At 38.6% G+C, this 20,795-nt stretch overlaps 1 protein-coding gene across 1 annotated transcript in view; it reads left to right on the top strand.

The window, feature by feature from the left end:
• Positions 1–19,550, top strand: part of FOXN1 (forkhead box N1) — a gene marked incomplete at its 3' end in the record, with an annotated part of 29,097 nt that extends 9,547 nt beyond the window's left edge. Inside the window, exons 2-7 of the mRNA XM_009864496.1 lie at positions 5,532–6,035; positions 7,943–8,050; positions 12,949–13,076; positions 13,872–13,968; positions 18,276–18,483; positions 19,023–19,550. Of these exons, the coding sequence (XP_009862798.1) occupies positions 5,532–6,035; positions 7,943–8,050; positions 12,949–13,076; positions 13,872–13,968; positions 18,276–18,483; positions 19,023–19,550 (1,573 nt within the window). The remainder of the gene's footprint in view (positions 1–5,531; positions 6,036–7,942; positions 8,051–12,948; positions 13,077–13,871; positions 13,969–18,275; positions 18,484–19,022) is intronic.
• Positions 19,551–20,795: the final 1,245 nt, after the last annotated feature.

Below are 20,795 nucleotides of genomic sequence, written 5' to 3'. Positions count from 1 at the left end.
AGATAGCAGTAAGAAATTGATGTGGCTAAACCAGAGTTTAGTGCTGTGCAGAGTGTAATCCTGCTCCTGAAAAGGTCTTCTAAAAATAGGGCAAGCCTTAGTAAAAAGAATGTTAGAGATCAACAAAGCAATCTTAGATATCACCACTCATGATCCAGCACAACCTTCAGCGTCAATCTGTCAGGAAGAAGCTTAGAAAGGTCTTGCATTCATTGTAAACCACAAAAAAACCCACCCTGATTCTCATTAATCAATTCCTTTTCCTCCGAAAGCTTCCTATACAAATAGTTACACGTAGAAATATTCCTGTATACATGGCAAGTGTTAGTCACACAGATTTGGTGACTTCTACAGTATTTGGAATGTGACGTTACTGGGGGGCAGATTTTTAACTATGAACTGAAAAATAGGATTCTAAAACCTCATGGCTTCTCTGACTCCTTTCTCATAAAAGACTCAGGAGAAAATCTCAAATAGTTAATACTCTCTTGCGTTGGAAAACATCAGCATGATTTGGAGGTGAAAAAGATGATTTAGTGTTTTGGGGAGGGGGCAGAGAAGAGAGTGGATCACATAAGCCAGTGTCAAGCAAGGATCAGGGAGCTGCCTAAGGCACGCACACAGAATGAATTATGAATTGGGGAGCATCCAAACACACCTTCCTCTCATGAAAAGTGATCTCAGCCCCAAGGGATGGAGAGGGCATTTACAGTAACACACAGCATTCAGAGCAGGTCAGATTGCTTAGCCGGCCCAGTGCCGAGCGCTGCTGAAGTGTATCACCGGCAAAACGCACTCCAATATCCAGAAAAGACACAAACCCAAGAATTGTTCAAACTGTGGATTGCTGCCACAGGACTCCAGTCATGCAGAGCTAATAGATCAGCTGCTGCTACCTTGCTTATCCAAACGCTCAGCTGAGGTTACAGTTTCACACTATTTTCTTTTTTTAAAGATAGTTATCTTATCAGAGGAGCGTAGGATTGTCACGCAACATTTACGAAAGTAAAAATGACATAGGCTGGGGAGTAATGGTTCCAGCTACATCTGGGATAATCAGGTATCTTTTTCGAAATCAAAGCAACATTGTTTTCTTTAACATGTCCTGCATCCAGGCAACCCACAATTTCCTCAAGCTATCTATCTCCCAGGAGTAGTGTACTGTAAATGATTTATTGTAATCCTGATTATTGACAACCTCCATTGACTATAATTTCTTCTCTCAAAGAAGACCTGTCAGTAAGTGATCTGATTCCTCTTTGCTAAAAATTATATTAACAACGCAAAGCAGCTGGTTTGGGCTTTTTTTTGTTATATATTCTTTCTACAAAATAAAGTTAGCATCTTTAAAGGATATTTTAAAACCAATGAGATTTGAAGAATAGTAACAGCAAAGACCGTTCGGTATATTAATTTGGCAGTTTCTACTTATCTGTATTCATAGCCTGCTGTGATATCTGTCAGTGCAAATAAAGTTGCAAATGGCTTTTGGAGAAGTCTGGACTCCAGGAAAAAAATAAGAAAGAAGTATCTGGCCAGAGGTTTTTCTCTCCCAGCAAGCCATATCCACAGCATGCCATTCCTAGGATAAGTTGGAGAAGCAGTTTTTAATGAGCTGCTGAAAAATGGTACTGATCTCAAAGTGAAAATAGCACTGTGATCATAGAGCTGGGATTCCAGAGATCTCTCTGGAATGGATTCTCAACAAAGGTATTGCATAAGTGCCACTGAATGCAGATTACCAGCTCAACATTATCTTAGTACAAGGCTGCTTCTCATTTAATATTCAGTAAACCACTTTCACTATGCAAGGGGGAATTTTTATAGTATTAAAATGGCAGTAAGACTCTTCCTTTTCTATTAGGCTCCATAAGACAGCAAAATGAAATTCAGAAAGAGAACCTGGCAAAAGTCTTGGAGGCAGAGGGTTTCCTGCACCTATTGTATTGACTGTCCAAATAATCATGACACCTTTTCAGAAAGGAAGCCCGATTGCCTTCAGTAAGCAAAGCCAGACCTTTCTGATCTGTTGAATTAACACTTTAGCTAATGCTTCTGTCACAGATCCTGGTGGTAAACATGATGAGAACAGAAAAGATTCCGGAGTTATTATACTTTGCAGTCAGAACTTTTTGACTTACCTCTTTTACTATTTTCATTAATCTGGTATCTGAAATCAAGCTCTCTTTTCTTTATTTGTGACCATTTGCCAAGTGTCTCTTGCAATGCATTAGGCAAGAACTGCAACTGTACAAAACCTTTTAATAAAATTCTAATGCTTAAGACCACAAATCAGGCAGTTGGGTTGAAAAATTGCAGTATAAAAGAGAGGTCAGACACCACTTTGTATAACCTGAAGATAAGTGGAAAACCAGCACTAAGAGGGCAGACGGCATGGAACGCTTCCAAATACACACACACATATATTTCCTAGTTGTCAGTTTTCCCACCTGCTTCTTTCAAGATGAGCATCAGTTAGAAGTATATCTCTTCATCAGCCTCCAGTTAAGCAATTGGGAAAAGAGTCTGTGTCTAAGACATTTCAGAACTTTATCTAACATATTTTTTTTCCTAATACACTACTACAGGATTCATACCTAATTTCCAAGCCCCATTGTGCTTTATTCCCTAGGGCAGTGCAGTCTTACTCATCATAAACATGGATTTCTCTTTGAACCATAGAGGCAAAAAAGGTTTTCCACATTTTTAGATGATATATCTTGGTTTACTAAACCTAATAACCCTATTTACCTAACAGCCATTTAAACACCTGGCAAAGACCTTCCAGATTAACTCTGGAAGTAAAGTTACTTTTTTCTCCCTGACTTCTATAGCTGAAATCTAAACTACAAACACAAGACATCTTTATATAGGTACACACTTGGTGCAGCATTATTTGCACGACCTAAGAAGAGGATGCAAGTTCTTTTGCAGTTTACAATATCATTACAATGAACAAGGACGAGGGGAAAAAAATGGTAGATAACAAAACAGTAGAAGATTAATTCCTCATAATCTAAAACCACCATCAGATACGTCTCACATATCCAAAGATCAAAGATTGGGAACTTGAGAGGAGATACAACAAACAAAAATAGGTACAGAATGATGAAGTTTACTTATCTCAGATACATTTAATCCTTTAAAATAGAATTAAAAGTCTGAAGGGATTGATACTAAAAAAAATGAAGCAAAAGTGAAAATACAAGTCTGTAGTAACCATTAGCCTAAGTAATGATAGCAAAAAATTGTTTTATTTCATATAGTCCCACTGAAAGCAGTTGGGGTGCATTTGTATTACAATCTCTCAATAAAGAAATATTGCTAAATTTGCATAACCCCAAAGCAATCATTTTCATTAACTTATGAACCTATAGAAAACAAAGTAATGACTTATTTTTATAAAAATTCTGTGGTAAATCCATATGACCTCTCATTGTAATTTCACCTATAAAACATTTCTTTAAGTGATTAAAAAAATTCCGCTGCATTAGGAGTTCTTCAGGACAGGTTATTGTCCAGCTGCACACCTTCAAGTCATCTGCACATAACAAGCTGGTTTCTTTTACAGTTTAAGTTTTAGAAAATATTTATTACACTTTGATTTTGTCCCAACAGGATTTCTACCTGACGTGGACTTGGTAATGGTTTCACTACTTCAAGATCAATCTAATATTAAATTTCCTTCTTCGGACACTCTGGAAAGGGACCAACAAGACCTCATGAAGACACAAAGGGATTCAGTATCCCCAGTTCAGCAAACTGTGAGTAAGATGGCCCAGTTCTGTTCTCTTTCTTCAGGGGCACAAGTTCGGATACAAAACTGCTGTGCTAAATCTTAGCATGCTTAGGCAGTAACAAAGTACACACTGAAGGTTTTATTCTTGAAGAAGAAAATCTTCTTTACTCTAGAAAGCTGAGTTATTCTTCTGAGCCAGTCTTAAACTCCGTGGTAAATTTCCTATTAGATGGCTTAAAAATCCTATTACTTTAAAAATAAAACACACAATCCATCTAGCTACTAATCCAGTAAAAATGCTACATTTAAAGTAATTCTCATCCTGATACCAAAATAAATAAATAAGCAGACAGACAGAGAGACATCAGAACATTTTTGTCTACTCCCTGCCAGCAGAGAATACCTTCAAGCACTTTGGATTTCCTTGAGACTTTTTTGGAATAAAACGATCTCTCTCCTGTTGCCTGTATATTCATCATGTTTATCTTTCATAACAAAAGTACAAGAGAGAACAGTCTGTTTCATCGAACAACAGCAAGCTCACCGTTGTGGTACTTTAATTATGAAAATTTCAGATGGAGAATTGACAGCACTGCCATTCATAAAGCTTTATATAGCTAAATACAGAGGGTTTTTTAATTCTTATTTAACAAAAGATGTTATAAACCTACATATTAGGACTATAGAGGAGAGTGAGGAAGTAAGAATTAAGAAGTTACAGACTGAGCGAGTTCATGTTGATGTGAAAAGCCAAAAATGTCATGAGGTCAGATTTGCTTTCTGCAGGAATCCAGCCAGAACAAAACACCAAGAGCTTTGACACACAGACCCATGTACGAACAAACGAAGAAGCTGTGCCATGCTCCACTCTGCAAAAAGCGCTGGCTTTTAAGCTGCCTTCCCTCTGGGCCTTCTTGAAATCTGGTTCTTCCATGAAGGCTCATGTTCCTTTACCTAAAATACTGTAAGATCAACTTGGATTTGGAAGGGGAAGGAGAAAAGCGACCCCTTGATAATATGGTCTGACTTTTTGTGTAGCACAGGACATTACTGAACGCAGTAACCTGCTCTTGTCTTAAGCATGTCTTCTCAAAAGGAATCCAAGTTGTTACTTATCCCTGATGTCAGGAAAAATATGCATAATTTCTAAGTTGAACATGTTCAGCTTCAGGATCCAGACACTAGTTCTTGTTAAACCCTTCTACTCTAGATTAAAGAGCACTTTAGTACCTGTTATTTTCTTTTTGCTAAAGTGCAAAAGAGAAGGGAGGAGATGAGACAGGAAGAAGTTTAAAACGTCTGCCTAGAGCCTGCCTGTCTCACAGAGGGAGTGTGGCTATGTTAATGAAGGGAAGTGATGTAACTAGCAACGTATCTGGCAGCTTGTAACACCATCAGAGGATCCTGTCAAGCTTATTTGACTAAACTTGCATATGACAAGACTTGCACTTATCATACTCCTGTCATTTAATCTTTCATCACTTGATCGTACACCATCTTTTCACTGAAATTGTCACACCAACTAGCCAATACTTAACCAAGACATTCTGTTTTCCCAAGATAGTTCAGTCTTCTCAATGCTTTTATTAATTTACTTTTCAACAGATTTAGACACCAAGTAACCAGAAACCCCTTTAGATCTTTTAGGGCTTCTCTGCATGAAGGTGGCTGGGATAGTAATCTTATACTTCTTATTAATAATATTTTTTGAATGTACTTTTTTGTAAATAATAAAAATAATAATTCAATTTGCTGGTACTAATTCTAAATAAATTCCAATAATTCGTTGCAGGATAATCCCACTTATAACTGCCAACCATATGAGTCAGATGGCAGGACAGAAAGGAAGAGTTCGGAGTCTTCTCACAGCCCCAGCCCTGCTTCTCCAGCTCAGGATCAAATTCATGGGAGATACCCTACAAGCCAAGGAATTCACTGTGGCAAGAACACATTTAAAGCATCCTTCAGTACGGAAAAATTCAGACGGTACAGTTATGAGGAAAGTACTGTAGGAAATTATGACAGGTTTCTCAAAAGCAGCAGAAACCCCTTTCACCCTTACAAGAGGCAGATCAGCGAAGATGTCTTCCAGGAAGCACATCAAGCCCTCCCACCAGAAGGTTCACCCTTCAGAAATGCTAGAAGCATCGATGGTTTCGAGGGTCTACCAGGATCTACAGGTCCTGATGAGTCAGAATCATTTCCTACACACATTCCAAACATCTCTACAGAACAACCATGGTGTAACAGCCTTCAGTACAGCACCACAGGTCAAGATCACGGTTCACAAGTCATGGTCAGTATTTTTTCTATTTTTTTTCCTGTTTTCAATGGCAAAAATATACTTTTGGAAGTATTTTCGTATCTCTTTATGTGACTACATGGACATTTAATCTCTTACCAAGTTGCAGGCAAGAGCTAGACTCCATATTTATTTGTTTAAGTTCTCTACTTTATGGCCTTTACCTACTGAAAAACATTCCTCAGAAAGGTGCAGAAGGACAAATGATTTTCCACTAGACAAGATACATGAATCCTATATATCCATTTCTTTCTGAGAACAGGTTTTATATCAGTAGTTATCATCAGCTAGTATTCTAAAGGGATAGGAGTTCACAAACCAGTATTTTTCAAGCATGAAGATGCGTGTGTCAGATTTGCTACACCACGTCAGCTGAACTGCATTTTTCCTGATGCAAATAGAAGAGAAATCCTAAGACATCAGTAGTACTTAAAATAAAAGACATGATCTGTTTATTTTATTTGCAATGTAAAGGTACCTGAGCTAATTCACATACTGGACAGAGACAGCTGTTTAAGGCAGCACAGAGATCCCTGAAAGGCAAAGGAAATTACCCTCCGGTATGTCCACAACACACCTCTGCTGTGATCCAAGGTGGAAAGCGTATCTTCCCAATCTAGTGCAGACAAAAACAATGACTCTGTCTGCCAGGAGAGGGCCCTAACCACTGGTTCTAAATTGCTGGGAGGCAAAGAATTTGAGGGTTACCAAAAGGAAGAGGGGCTTCAAAGAAATTTTTAAAAATCTTAACTGGATATAGACAATTTACCAGGGAAGGGAGGGATGTTGTCTGGGTACATACCTGGGGACTGAAGCCATTCAGGTTAAGGAGGAAATTCATCTAAATCTCTTATTTCCTGGATAAATACTCATTTAGGTCAGATGAGTCTAATGTAAAACCTATAAACAGTTGATGAAAAAAAATCCCATTTTCTTCCCAAGTCCCTGGGCTGCAAGATGTACAAAATGTAAACCCAGCAGTGCAGGAACCCTTTACCAAGTACATGGGACTACCCAGGAAAAGACTGGCTGCTTGTTAATGTCCCCACTGGTTCAGCCAGCATGAAACTTCAGGGCTTTCAAATAGGTTACACGCTGCTGACTAGTCGACATCTCTGAAAAACTTCATCTTAGGGTCACCAAAATAGCAGGGACGTTTTTTGGATGCGGCATTTGCTTGTTGCCAGGATATCAAGTCTAATCCGCACGCCTGCACTAACCCGTATTGTAAAAGACAGTCGTTATGGCCTTTAAAACATCCAGGAGTCTGAGCCCTTAACACAATCAAGCCCTGTATAGAATCCAGGACAGGCAACTGGGCAGATCTATGAGAAACTACGACTTGATCAAGTTCTCTATGTTTATTTCCACAGTCGTAGAAGTAAATCACTTTCTTACTATATTTCCTCTATCCTGATAAAATTAATTCGTCAGCCCGATTTGATTCTTCTCTGCCGTCTCTTCCCTGTGCATTACAGACCTCGCCCTCTGCCTAACAACAAAACTCCAGCATCAGCTTGACATACGCGCAGGCTGCAAGATAAAATCAAGGAGTATGAAAAAGAGAAAGAGATACACTTGCACACACAGGAATGAAAGCAGGAGTATGCAGTTTGTGTATGTAGTGAAAAAAGATAAACAAAAACTGACATTTTCTGAATTGCTCTTTGCGTAGAATTTGAATTGGGATTTCCTTTTTTAAAGCAGTAATTTTACAAATGCAGGAAACAATGTTTCTTCTTGCACCGATAGAATATAAAACAAATTCTATGTAACACTGTGACAAAATCAAGCCAAAAAAAGTAGTAAGTACAATGAAAGACAAATCAGAACAGTAGATAACAATTATTCTGTTTTAAATTGAGGTATTTTCTCTAGTAACTCTAAATATTTTCTCGCAGGAGTCAGACATCAAGCTTAGGTCGTCACCACTCGAAGGACAGCCTGGTTTGTATTGCTACCAGCCTCAAGTGCAGCAGATGTATTGCCCCTCACACCCTTTCCATCAGGTCAGTGCAGCAGATATTTCTGGCACTATAATTGTGTAGTAGCTATGGTAATAACACAAAAAAAGAAGATAAAATATAAAAAATTTGTGGGGCCATGTTTACAGATGGCAATGAGACCTTAAAAGAACAACATCTAAATGCATTATTAAATCGTCATCCAGGAAAAAAAAAGAAAGGAAAAAAAGACTGGAAAAATGCACTCTTGGTACTGCTTATTTATATTTTCACCATTACGCTCAAACGCATTGGCTTTGAAACTACGTAAATTATTAACATAATTGTTGGCATTTCAGGATCCCAGGGAACTAACTGTGTTTTACTTCACAATAAAAAAATAAAATGTAGCTGACTGTATAGTTAAAATTCAGATCAAAGATAAAAAAATCATTTTTAAAGGAAAATTTTAACAGCAAGATGATGCTCGCTTTACATGTGCTTGACAGCACTCACATTTCTTTTGCAATCTTTTGACTGTTACATCATCCCCAGTAGATTATTCAGCTGAAGTATAATTGACTATAATGCTGATGATGCATGAGAATGCACAATATTAAGGTTGTTATTCCTCACTGTAACTATATTATTAATAGTAAAAAAGCACAGGAGTAACCTGACACCTTGTTTTTCTTGAATGTGTTTAGATGTCATTTGACTACGTGTCAGTTCATATTTTCAAAGCAGTACACACACAGCGTCTTTGTCAGCTCACATCTGAGTTACACCTCCTTTGATCTCAGTGGCTGATGACTGATACTGTGGAATCGACTGCACTATCTCATTCAACTTACTCAAGAAGTATAAAAAAATGTGACTAACAGACCATTGATTTAAAACTGTGCAGAGAAAAAAAAAGCAGGTTACTCTATGATATTTCATTGGAATTGTTAACTGATATGGTGTTACTAGTTTAAGTCATTAAAATAGCAAACCTACCATTCATCGTAAAGATTTAGTCCCTGATGAAGAAAAAGAAGGGTTATTTTTTTGCATGATTTTCTTTAAGAGGAAATTTAAGTAACTTCTGAAAAAAGATGCTGAATGACCATAAAGAACAAGGTCATACGCTGACATTTTTTCATGACTGATAAAATTAAATCACCCATCACAGGTGACTTCTTAGGAATTAATTTTGTTAGAGCTTTGTAAAACGTTACTAAGGAAGAACGAAAGTATTCCATACCTCCGTAGTGGATTTTCATATTTTTAAGCATGTATTTCCTACAAATCTCCCACGTCTGCTGAAACTTAAAGGAAGATGTCTCATTATTACAGTATATACAGAGAGGAATAAAACAAGGACTAACGGTATCAACCGCTTGGAGAGCTTCAGGGGCTTGTATGGCCTTTCTGAACTCCTAGTGTCTGGGACAGTTAAAATAATCAAGAAGATGGTGTGGCAAGGCAGCTCAGTAAGCACCCTTGAGTACAAACACATACACGAAGTAACAGAATAAAAAGTGATATTACACTACCGTCCAATTGTAAGCAATTGGATACATTTTATTGTTTCTACTTTAGAAGAGAAGGGTCTCAGATGAAGGATTAACTTGCCACAAAAGCTCTGCTGCAAAAGTAAACTAGTTCCCCACTGGGACTGCGGAGCAGACATTGTGGATGTGTCACAGCACCACACACCTCGCGCCCAGCATGAATGTCAGTTCTGTGTGTTGTTTTAGCAGAAACTCCAGTTAGCTTGTTAATTCATTGGAATATTATTTTTACTTTCTTTATTCATTCTGAAGCGGGCTCCCTTTCCCTGTTACTGCTGATTTGATACCTTTACTGTTACTATAAATTGGCATTAACCACAGCCAAAAAAACCTACAAAACTGAAGCTGAAATGCACCTTCTGGGAGTTGCTAGGCAAGACACAATAAACACTAAGAGGAAAATCTTCCATCCACCTGCAGGCTGGCACTGTGACATGGCTCTTACACACAGCAGATTTCTGTTAGACATTCCAATATTTGTGCTGTAGTAAAAGTATAGCAAGCAACGTGTTCTACCACTCAGAGGCAAAACCCAATAGCTCTAAGTAGCCAAAGTCATAAACAAGTAGAATTGTTGTCTGTGTGCCATAATCAGATACTGAGAAATGAAAGAACATGGGATACAAGACTGAGAAGTGGAATAACAACTTTTGCATGAAGCAGCTCCAGTATTAATACTTTACATCTCAAATTTGAATGAAGCAGTGCAATTTAAATCGCTAGGAAGTTACAGTCAAGAGAATGGGCCCTTTAACCTGAAGTGAAAGATGTTCAAACTACACCTCACTTTTCATTAGAGGGATGAGAGAAATCAAGTCCTTCATTAATTTTGTCCAAATGATAAAATGGCCTCACCTTCCCTTTTGCTGGACAAAACAAAATGATGACTCATAAGAAAAATTACTTCTTACTGACCTGAAAGAACTAGCAAGACACTTACTGAAGTCACTTACCCACCCACCTTAAAACAAGGACACCTTTCATGCCAGTTGGGCGACTGTGAAACCAGCTTAAGCCTGTCATACCAGACCATTGCCCAGCCTCTGTTCCCAAAAAAGGAGTAATGAAACCAATAAAACAGAAATAATCCTTAAACCACCCAGTTCTTGCTTTGGTGATGACATCACAGCCAGCGCCATCTTAATATTCTTTCCTTTCAAAGAGCCACTAAAACCAATAAAATAAAAATTATTGTATGAATTGTCCAGTTTTCTACTCTGATTAAAAAACTACAGACAATGCAGCACCACAGGCAGCACAGAACCGCACACAGAAATTAATTCACGGCTGCTCTGGAGACTCCAGTTTTGCCCAGTATCTAGCTTAACAGGGCAGGACGTGACTAATTATGTACATCTCATTTCTTTCACCCTGCTTACTGTAGCAAACTAATCAGTGTATTCAGTATGGTTTCCACATTCCATTTCAGGCAGTTCAATGTTAGAAAGATAAAAGCAAACAGGCAAAATCTCGAGCAACAACAATAAAATTACTGAGAAACTGAAATAAATTATTCAGAATCCAGAATAAATAAATAATGAACATTTTGCAAGCACATGATAACTTCCAACAGGCATTTTAAGGGGACAAAGAGCAACAGAAGCTATTGGTCCCAAAATAGGAATGATAGTAAGAAACTAAGGAGACATATAAACTAATTACCAAGGAAATTTTTCCAACAAGTCTCGAAAGCTACTTTACAAGCTTTCAGAGGAACCATAACAACCTCATGACACAGGACTTCTAGAGCTCAGCAGTAAAACACTAGAACAGGGCTCAGCAACCTTTGAGCACTAGGGAAGGCATGCAGATAGATTTTTTAATAGCAGATGACATGACTCCTAATTTTGGTCATGCCCTAGCCCTGGCATCTGAAAAGATTCATCTGCAAGAGGCAGAAATTCCTCTTGCACTGAGCTTTGAGTTCAGTTGGAGCCTTTGCCTCAGAAGAGCCAACTGATGGTATCTTAACTTAGCAGAGCGGTGTTTCTTTGTTCTTGAAAGTTGCCTGCCAGCAGGTTTAAACTGTAATTTGGAGAATAAAAATATGTGACCAACTGCTATCTTAAAAAATTGAAAGCAACCCTGCAGAAACTCTGATGCAATTGAGGCTATCTATATATATTATCTATCCTCTTCCACCTCTTTTTTTGCCTTGCATTGGCATATTTCTATCATGGGGATCGCACGCTAGGCCAGTTACTTCTTTAGTGTATCTTAGAGCTGGACAGGCTGAGAGACTTTTTGAAGAGACAGCTTAGCATTTCAGTCTTGGGTAGCTTTCTGCTGCTTGTCCCCAGGGCTGGGATGCAGGTAGCATAAATGCTACTTGATTTTAGGTGTCCTGGCTATTCTTTTTTAGGTTTTTGACAGAGAAAATTGCTAAAGAGAAGCTGCATGAGGTGGTGGTTAACATCCCAGCCTCCTGGGGAAGCCTTTTTCTTGTTATTGGCTATGAGGGCACCAACAGAGCCTCACAGCTTCAGCACAAGTCCGGCAATATGAAAACCACCATGAGAAATGTCTCACACGCCACTCTCCTGACCCCCAGAATGACATTACTCATTTACTCTAAAATAGTGCATTCTCTCTATGTATATTCTGATGTCACCTGCTAATGCTTTTGTTGTTGTTTGGGTTTTTATTGCCTTGCCTGATAACTGCAAGTTGAACAGAATGTTATTTTCTTGGGAATAGATTTTATACACTTGGAATTTTTGCCTTGTTGTATCCTTCCCCACTTAAAGACCAAAAAAAGAGCCCACAAAACCAAACCAAGCTCAGTCAAAACTTCCCTGTTTCTTTCTAGTTTTTCAGTGGCTTTACTTAATAGGCTTATTTTTCTATGATGCATGTTGTTTGAAGTACTTTATTCTAGTGGTTTTTAATATATATAAAGAAAATTACACTGTTTATTTACTTGTCTGCATGGTGCAGTGTTCAGGGGAGGCAACACAGATTAAGACCCTTCAAATGCAGGAGAGATGGCTGAAGGGAGATATACTTTAGGTCTATAAAACTATGGATTATCTGAAGATAACTAATAGGGTACAGTTACTCCCATTATTCACAAGAACTCAGTAGCACAGCAGGTAATAATAAAAGCAAGTACTTTTTTTACGTACCTAAATTTGGAACCAACCACAACAGGACCTGGTAACAGCCAATGTATCAGCGAGTTCTTCCTCATACATGTCCTTTTTCTTCTACTTAAGCATTAACTAGTACTATTAATGCTTTCCAATACTATGTTAGAAAGACTCTAGGTCTGACTTGGCATAACAGCTATTACATGAAGGCCGAGGACAATATCCTCAGAAATAAATGGTTTAACACTGTTACTAAGAAAGAAATATTTTTAAGAGCTCCTTGCTAAGTCAAGTAATATCTCTTCTATTGTATCATCAGTATCCCTCCGGAGGCAGCTATCCTGTGACTTATATTACTTCTTCACACTACCCTTATCAAAGAATCGCTCCTCAAAGCAGTCAAGAATCTCAGCAACCTCTATTTCCCAAACCCATCTACTCCTACAGGTAATAAAATAATTTTTTCAAGACCTAATGTTACACTGTTTACCCATGGCCTATATCCAGCGTAATTTGCAATAACATGCTTGCTCTTATTTGCCTTGTTCCCAGTGTGCTCTGTCCTGTTTGTATGAATCACAAGATGTTCCAGACTCTGGGGCCAAGGCAGAGGGAAATGAAATGTCATAAAGCATGTGAACAGTCTTGATCAGCCCCACAAAAGCTACACGTTTCTCTAACACAAATTCTCAGGTGTTGCAAATTTCATCAGCACAAGACTAATCACACTTAGTTGTCTTTTCCAGGACCTGTACTAAAACTAATTTTTTTCTCCAGTTACTAGGGTGAGGAAATGCCTAGAAAACATACCAGATACGCCAGTCACCACACAGGTCTAGCCCCCGAATAGCAGTCTAACAAAGTAGATCAGTCAATTAAATTTTAATTATACCTTCTGTCACCATCAGTTTGATATTCTCTTTGTGGCCTTTATCAGTGTAAGCATTCAAACACATCCTTAAGTAGGCAGGATCTGAAGGCTATGGTCTTGATTCCACTTTCTATTACTTTATTTTAAATCCAAGCTGGACCTTCTATATGCACTTTGAGAATTACCTCTAGAAGTTGAGCAGTGTAAGGAGATTGCTTATAAAAACTGAGTGGAAATTTAACCATTATCGGTACTCAGGCTATGACAGTGAAAGCCAGAGTAATTACATGGACTGTGAAAAATAGACTTTTTTTCTGCTTCTGAGGAGTCAAGCAGAACAAGCTAAAATACTTTTCTTTCTCTCCCTAAAGCATCCTGATCTTCATGGCACTCAAAAACAGCAAGACAGGCAGTTTGCCAGTCAGTGAGATTTACAATTTCATGACAGAACACTTTCCTTACTTTAAGGTGAGTTCTGCAGCCGGGGCGGGGCGGGGGGATATCTCTCTCTAAGCTTACCTGGCAGCAGAGAGAATAAGGGAGGTGATGCACCCTGTGAAAAGGAATAATTTCTTAGCAGCTTAATAGCAAATCCATTACACACTATATACCTTCAGGATCACAAACTACCCCGCATTTTAGGCCTAGGCAGAAATGTAAACATCATAAATGGTAATATTTAACACAAAAAGTTACTGCGAACTGCTCCAACTTTGAGTTCGTGCAGATAATAGCGATCATTCCTCACTAACAACAAATATGAAGGATACACATTTTTAAAAACACATCCATTGCATCCTCTCAGATCTCAAATACCCGCAGAACTGGTTTTGTGGCTTCCTCTGCCTTCAACAGCACCTCCAGACCCACGTGGAAGCAGAGGTTATCTTGCTCTGTCCTGGAGCTGGGATATCCGTCTTAGGCAACTTCATCACTTGCATTCCCAGTACAAAGAAAAGTGTAATATGTGATAAATGGTACTAAGCTCATAATTACACGGCAATGTTGGTGAATGTAAGGGTGTATGGTTTGCAGCAGATACTATTGAAATTTAAATCCAAGCTATAGGAGAAAGGCTTCTTGCACTTGGAATGCAAGTGGAAAGACATTAGTCAGCACAAGATCCAAGAGCAGGAGGACTACAGTTAAGATTTTAGAAAGAGCTATAATAGAATTGCCAACTGCTGTTCAACACGGAGCTTTATTATCGGCGATTCTTCAAAAACATCTCACTAGAAGTCCCAATGAAGTGACTTGCAACTGTTCGCAAGGCCTAAACGTGAAAATAAAGGAACATGAGCCTGTTCTGTCTCCTACTGCAAATAAACTGCAGCAATTAACCCAAATATAAAGCAGCTAAAGAAAGGCAACCTAAACATTTTTATGAAGAAAATAATACTAAGAATAACTAAAAATAAGTGTTCTGATACAATTTGGACCCTAACTGAGGATAAATAATACTCACCCCCCCAAAAAAAAATCAAACATCAGTAATCAGAGGAAAAGAATACACACTATCATGAAAGAACTGCTAGGATCCACTACGCTTCTATATTCCCAGATTTCTGCCCAAAGGAATCACCAGCTACTCTGTTCTTTGCTACAAGCAAGAGAAGGGGAAAAAAAAATAAAGAAACATCCCACCATAATTGAGGAAGGATCCCATCAAAACATGACTGGTCGTAATCCACGGAAACAAATCTGAAGTATTCCGATGGGTACAATGGCATATGACAAGAACATAGCAGCTGTAGTTCTTCTTTTATTTTCAAAATAATTTTCAGACCAACATGAACTTATTTTTCTCTATAATCATAACTGTTTATAAAATTAATCAGCACCTTGCAAATCAAATACTGCTGCTGCTGCTGCCAGCATAGACACAATTCCTCAGGCACAAGGCTGTAGCTCAACCAGGTGTCAGCTTCCCAGTCCGGAATTTAAAGTTATTCTGACACAGTAGAAACATCAGTAGAAACAAACCTTTCCTCGGATATATATTGTGTATTATAGGAAAAGAATGGCATGGGAGCTACTACCAGAACATTCACTATTTTGTGATGGCTTTATTTTTGCATTTTGCTTACAAATACAGTCCAATGATTTAACTGTTCCATCCCAAACATCCCTAAAATAAGCAGGGGAGGATAAACAAGCAAATATTACGCTTACAGGCACTAAACCCTGTCTACCTCCGGTCCTCAACAACAGCCCACAGAATTACCAATTTATGGCAAAAGCTTACATCTTCTCCCTTTTTTCAAAAAGTCTTTAGCAAGATAAAGTAATATAAAAATCAGCAAAGAACATGTATTGTTGCTACCAGAACTCACTAAACAGCATGATACAAAGGGGGAGGGGAAGCAATTTAAGTTGGAGAGAAAGAGAGTACAAGCGTACACAGAATCTTGCTGGGAGACATTAGATGATACAAGCCTAGTCAAATTAACTTGTATTCGCTGCCACAGCAAATTTAGTTTCTATGATGCAACAATCTCATTTCTAGTTGAAACAGAGCAATCCAACTCCTACGTCCTAAAAAAAACATCTACGCAGCTAAAGTTGAATTACTCTTTGATGTACCTCTCCCTTCTCTTGAGACCTAGATTTAAAGAGCAAGGGTTTTGCAAGATCACTGAACTCTTTAAACTTCAAGAGGCGGTCAGGATCAATGGGTCTCTACAATAATATTTTTTGCTTGTCATCTTTTTTTTTTTCTTTGTAGTGATTAGTGAGTCTGACAGAAAGCTTTAATCTTGTTAATTGGAGCTATTGCCAGTGGTCCAAGAGGTTAGAAAGGTCTGTAGTCTGATGGAACTTACAGGAGCAAGTGTTCTCTTGCTGTGCCCAGTTCCACACTACAGCGAATGCAGCAGAAATGAGCCACAGCAGGGAGATTCCAAACACGAGAGCAGCTCCAGTAGCCAAAGCTCACTTCATTAACAGACAGTAAAAGTTAACTTAAAAAACGGGTGACAAGAGCTCTAACATGACCACGCTGCCACAGTGTTCCTTCAGGGCCTGCCTAGGTAAATGACTGTTTTTCACTGCTCAGCAATACGAAGTTTAATGCAAGAACCTGCTCCACTCCTGGCAGCAGTCTCCAGAATAAATCCATGTACTTTTCGCTCTTACGTTTCTAAAACTATCTCATAGTTTACACCCCCACACATTCTAAAAACCTCTGAGAAACATATGCCACTCCCATCCTCTCTGGTGCTTAGCAGAAACACTAATTATCCGGTCTAGATACAGACAGGTCTATTTAGCCCCATGTGCCGAGCAAGAAAAAATGAATATTCTTTCAGGTCAGCTTATTCAGTAACCAAGTACACATCTTACCTAGAAGGAACAGTTTTACTTACTTTTGGAACTGCCAGAAAGCAACTTGAGTATGATCTGCAAGGGAGAAAAGCTGACTCACCATATTTAGTATTACCCTATGGCAGGAAGAGTTTTAAAGGGGTTTTTGTGTTGTTTTTGTTTGGTTGGGTTTTTTTAATAGAAATGCACGTTTTCTCACCTATGGAACTGGCTAAATAGTGAAATGCTGACATCAGGTGGGCCAAAAGGGTAGAAACTGTACTGCTATGAAGGGAAAATAGTTGCTTTTTTTTAGTAAATAACATGTATTTAATTTCTTTAAATGAGAAAAGAAACTGTTAAATTTGATCTTCAAATTCTTCGGTAAGACTTTTAATGTCTGAGCCCACAAGACAGTCCTTCACAAGCTAGGAAAGAACAGATTTTACATTCCTGACAAAAGCAGAATTTCTATCAATGTTCGAAAATCCATGGTGTATCGTGTGAAAGCAAAAATGGACACAAGTCCATTTATAAAAGATTGCCTTAGAGGAAATCTGTTACATTAGGCAACAATTAGAGAAACTATCAAAAGATGGCTTTCTATGCGAGAAAGATCCCTATTAATAAAGCGTAAGTATGGAAAGGAAACAATGCACATAAAAGGGAAATTTTAGTTTTCAACTTTCTTTAAAAGTTGAAAATTAACAAGGGGTTTGCACTAGGTTTTCTTTTCTTTCCATTACGGCCACTGAATGCAAAACTGTCCTCCGGAAAAGGAGAGAATTTAGTTTCCTTCATTGATCAGAAACGCCCTAATAAAAATAGAGAAATCATTTTAATGTAGCTTTCATGTATTGTTCAGTTTAAAGAACCTTCCATCTTCCACTACTGAATGAAAAATAAATGCAAAACCAAAAGATGCAGTGATCAGATGCAGAAGCCCGTATCTCATCTGTAGGGCTTGTGATTAAACCACTTGGTTATAGAATTGGCTATACACAAAGTTACACACGCCCACAGCAGCATGCTCAAATTCTTTTGAAGTCTGCCTGGACACTTAATTTGAGTCCAAATAGCACATAATCTTTCAGTGAAATGTCTGAAATTTTTCTAGGTATTCCAAAATAGATCAAGACAGATTTCCTGTTAGGTCACAGTTCTACAGCATAATTCTTTACATACTCAATTCTTGTGATTTGCAAATTGATTCTTGAGAACTCAGCAGCCCTCCTGACAAGGCCAACTTTCCTGATTAGAAGCTTGGTTACTGTTTTATCTGATTCCTGTCTTCCCACACAACATGACTGTAAGATTTTTGTGGCTTCCTTCTAAGGTACATATTCCATATTGTAGAAAGTATAATCTAAACAGCATTTCTTATAGTCTCACCAGCCAAAACAGAGAAAGATATTTGTTTGGTTTTTTTTTTTCCTTGAAGTTCCATTCTTAGATTGGATTTGATTTTCCAGACAGCTCCAGATGGCTGGAAGAATTCTGTACGCCACAACTTATCTTTGAACAAATGCTTTGAGAAAGTTGAAAACAAGTCGGGCAATTCTTCTCGGAAAGGCTGTTTGTGGGCTCTGAATCCAGCCAAAATTGATAAGATGCAGGAGGAGCTTCAGAAATGGAAGAGGAAAGACCCAGTCGCTGTAAGGAAGAGTATGGCAAAGCCAGGTCAGTAACACATTCATGTATCAGCTCTCAAACCGTGGTGCTCAGAAGTTTTCTTTGCAATAAGCACCAAGCCATATGAGAATTTATGCATGATTTAGGAAAGCTTTTAAGAATTTTTCTGTGTTATAAAGTGATTAGCAAAAAAAAATGTAAAAACCAAAACTGAATAAATTGAATAAGACCTAGTTTTGCACGAGGGCTCCCAAATAGGCACAAAGAAGCTTCACCGAGAAAGCATTCTCTCTTGAAATCTCACTGAACTTTAAGATAAAAACAACACTGAAATAAGTACTGTAGAGTAAAATCTGAAATTAGCTGATAGGTATCCAACGTTCGAACACAAAAACGCAATTTGTTACATACTCACCTGGCAATGATAATTTAGGAGAAATTTCAAGCTTTTGGACTTTCTGTCACACATGGGCCGGCACTTTTGTTTGCCACTGCACTTGCCAGCTTCCCGAGCAACACTAAAATTCGAGCTGCAAGCTACAAAGATTAAGGCTGTGTTAGTCATGGACCTTTTTCTTGTTTTGTAGAAGAACTTGACACACTGATAGGCGACAAAAGTGAAAAGCTGAGATCTTCCATCATGTCCTGCAGTCCGTCTGGCGCTGCAAGTGCATCTCTTTCCAGGCAGATGGCAGTCCAGCCCCATTCCTTGTGCGAGCCCTCCCTTTCCTCGGGGATACCACAGCCATTACAGAGCATCCACGCGTCCGGAGCTCTACATGTCAAGAACCCGCTCCCGAATTTGCTCGGAGGGCAGCAAACTGCGTGTTATACGTCACCACAGGGTTTTCCTCAGCTCTCAAGCACGTTAATGCAACAGTCGCCTGACCCTCAGACCCTATTTCCTTCTGGGGAGGCTCAAAGCGAACTCAGAACTCAGCCCAGCATCACGCAGGACTCCCCGCTGCCGGCTCAGACCCCCCCTGTCTGTGGTGTGAAGATGCTGACGGAGCACTCCTCAGCCAGGACAGTGCAGGACACGCTCATGCAGGAGGGAGATCTCAGCAACGATATCGATGCTCTCAATCCATCCCTGACCGACTTTGATCTCCAAGGTAGGTACCTAAGACATTTTCATTCTGCAGAAGCAGACTTGTTACATCACACCCCAACCTGCGGAAGACGCATTAATGTCCTTTTTGAACTACTTGTTCTTGCCACTGCTACAGAGACTGGCTTAATAGGTTACATTATTTTGCACAACACGTAATTTTGCATTGTGTCTTTTAAAAGTTGCCCAACAAAACTAGAGATTTACATTAAGGGTTTAAAAAAAATTGCTTACTCTTGACTAAGACTGCTGATATTGACTACTGCAAGACTGTATTCAGAATGTATTTTTAAAATTTGGACGTATTTTCCACTGAAAACTACTCAAACTCAACTATTTAGGGCACATCAAGAGAATTGTCATGTGAGGGGCACAAAGAGGAATAATTTTGATTGAATTAATATGTTAACATTTTTCTAGATGGGCATTTTCCAAACACCTTCCACTTCTTTACTCAGAAGAATACTATTTACTCCTTCTCAAGGCATTCATATGATCTGTGCCCTGAATATTACAATTTCCGAGGTGTGTTCTTAAATATTTAGTCATGCAATGCTGACAGTAAAGTTCTTGATATTAAATAATTGCATCATCTTGAATGGACAGGATTTTGAACACTAAGAATATGCTTTCCATGCAACAGCAAGAAGAAAAACTCTCCAAGTTTATGAGTGTGTGTATATATATGTTTATGCATGTATACATATAAAAAACACCCCTGGGGCTTCCAAATGATAAAGCTTTCACTGCACCAAATAACACACAGGAACTGCCTTCACGAAATGCGCTACACAAAGCAATCTGAAATACACAGTAGAAAACCACAGTCTTAATAACCTACATGACTTAGTGAACGCAACCGCCTTCCCACTGCAGTCACATCCATTTCGCAATCTGGCCGTGCCCAGGCTGCTCTACTCAGATTAACAACTGCTCTTGGAATCCTCAGCTTCTGCCCCTTTCAGGCAGCCAGATCTTACATTCCATTCCTTTCTCTGAACCCCTTTCTATTTTACCCAGTTAATTTGGAGCCTGCTGGCTTGTGCTGTGAATATTCTGTATGGTGCACCCATCCATTTCAACACCGTTCTGTCCTTGCCCTTCACCTTAAATTATTTAACCTCATCTTTTTAGTTTCTTTCTGAAATTACCACATCTCAGATTAGAGGTTCCTAGAACTTAAGACAAGACCTACACACTTGGAGCAAAAACATACATTAAAATAAATAAAATAAAATAAAATAAAATA

The sequence above is a fragment of the Apaloderma vittatum genome, unplaced genomic scaffold, assembly GCF_000703405.1.
Source record: "Apaloderma vittatum isolate BGI_N311 unplaced genomic scaffold, ASM70340v1 scaffold10002, whole genome shotgun sequence".
NCBI classification, from domain to species: Eukaryota; Metazoa; Chordata; class Aves; order Trogoniformes; family Trogonidae; genus Apaloderma; species Apaloderma vittatum.
Note: the sequence above shows the minus strand (reverse complement) of the source record. Positions and strands in the feature narration are given on the sequence as shown.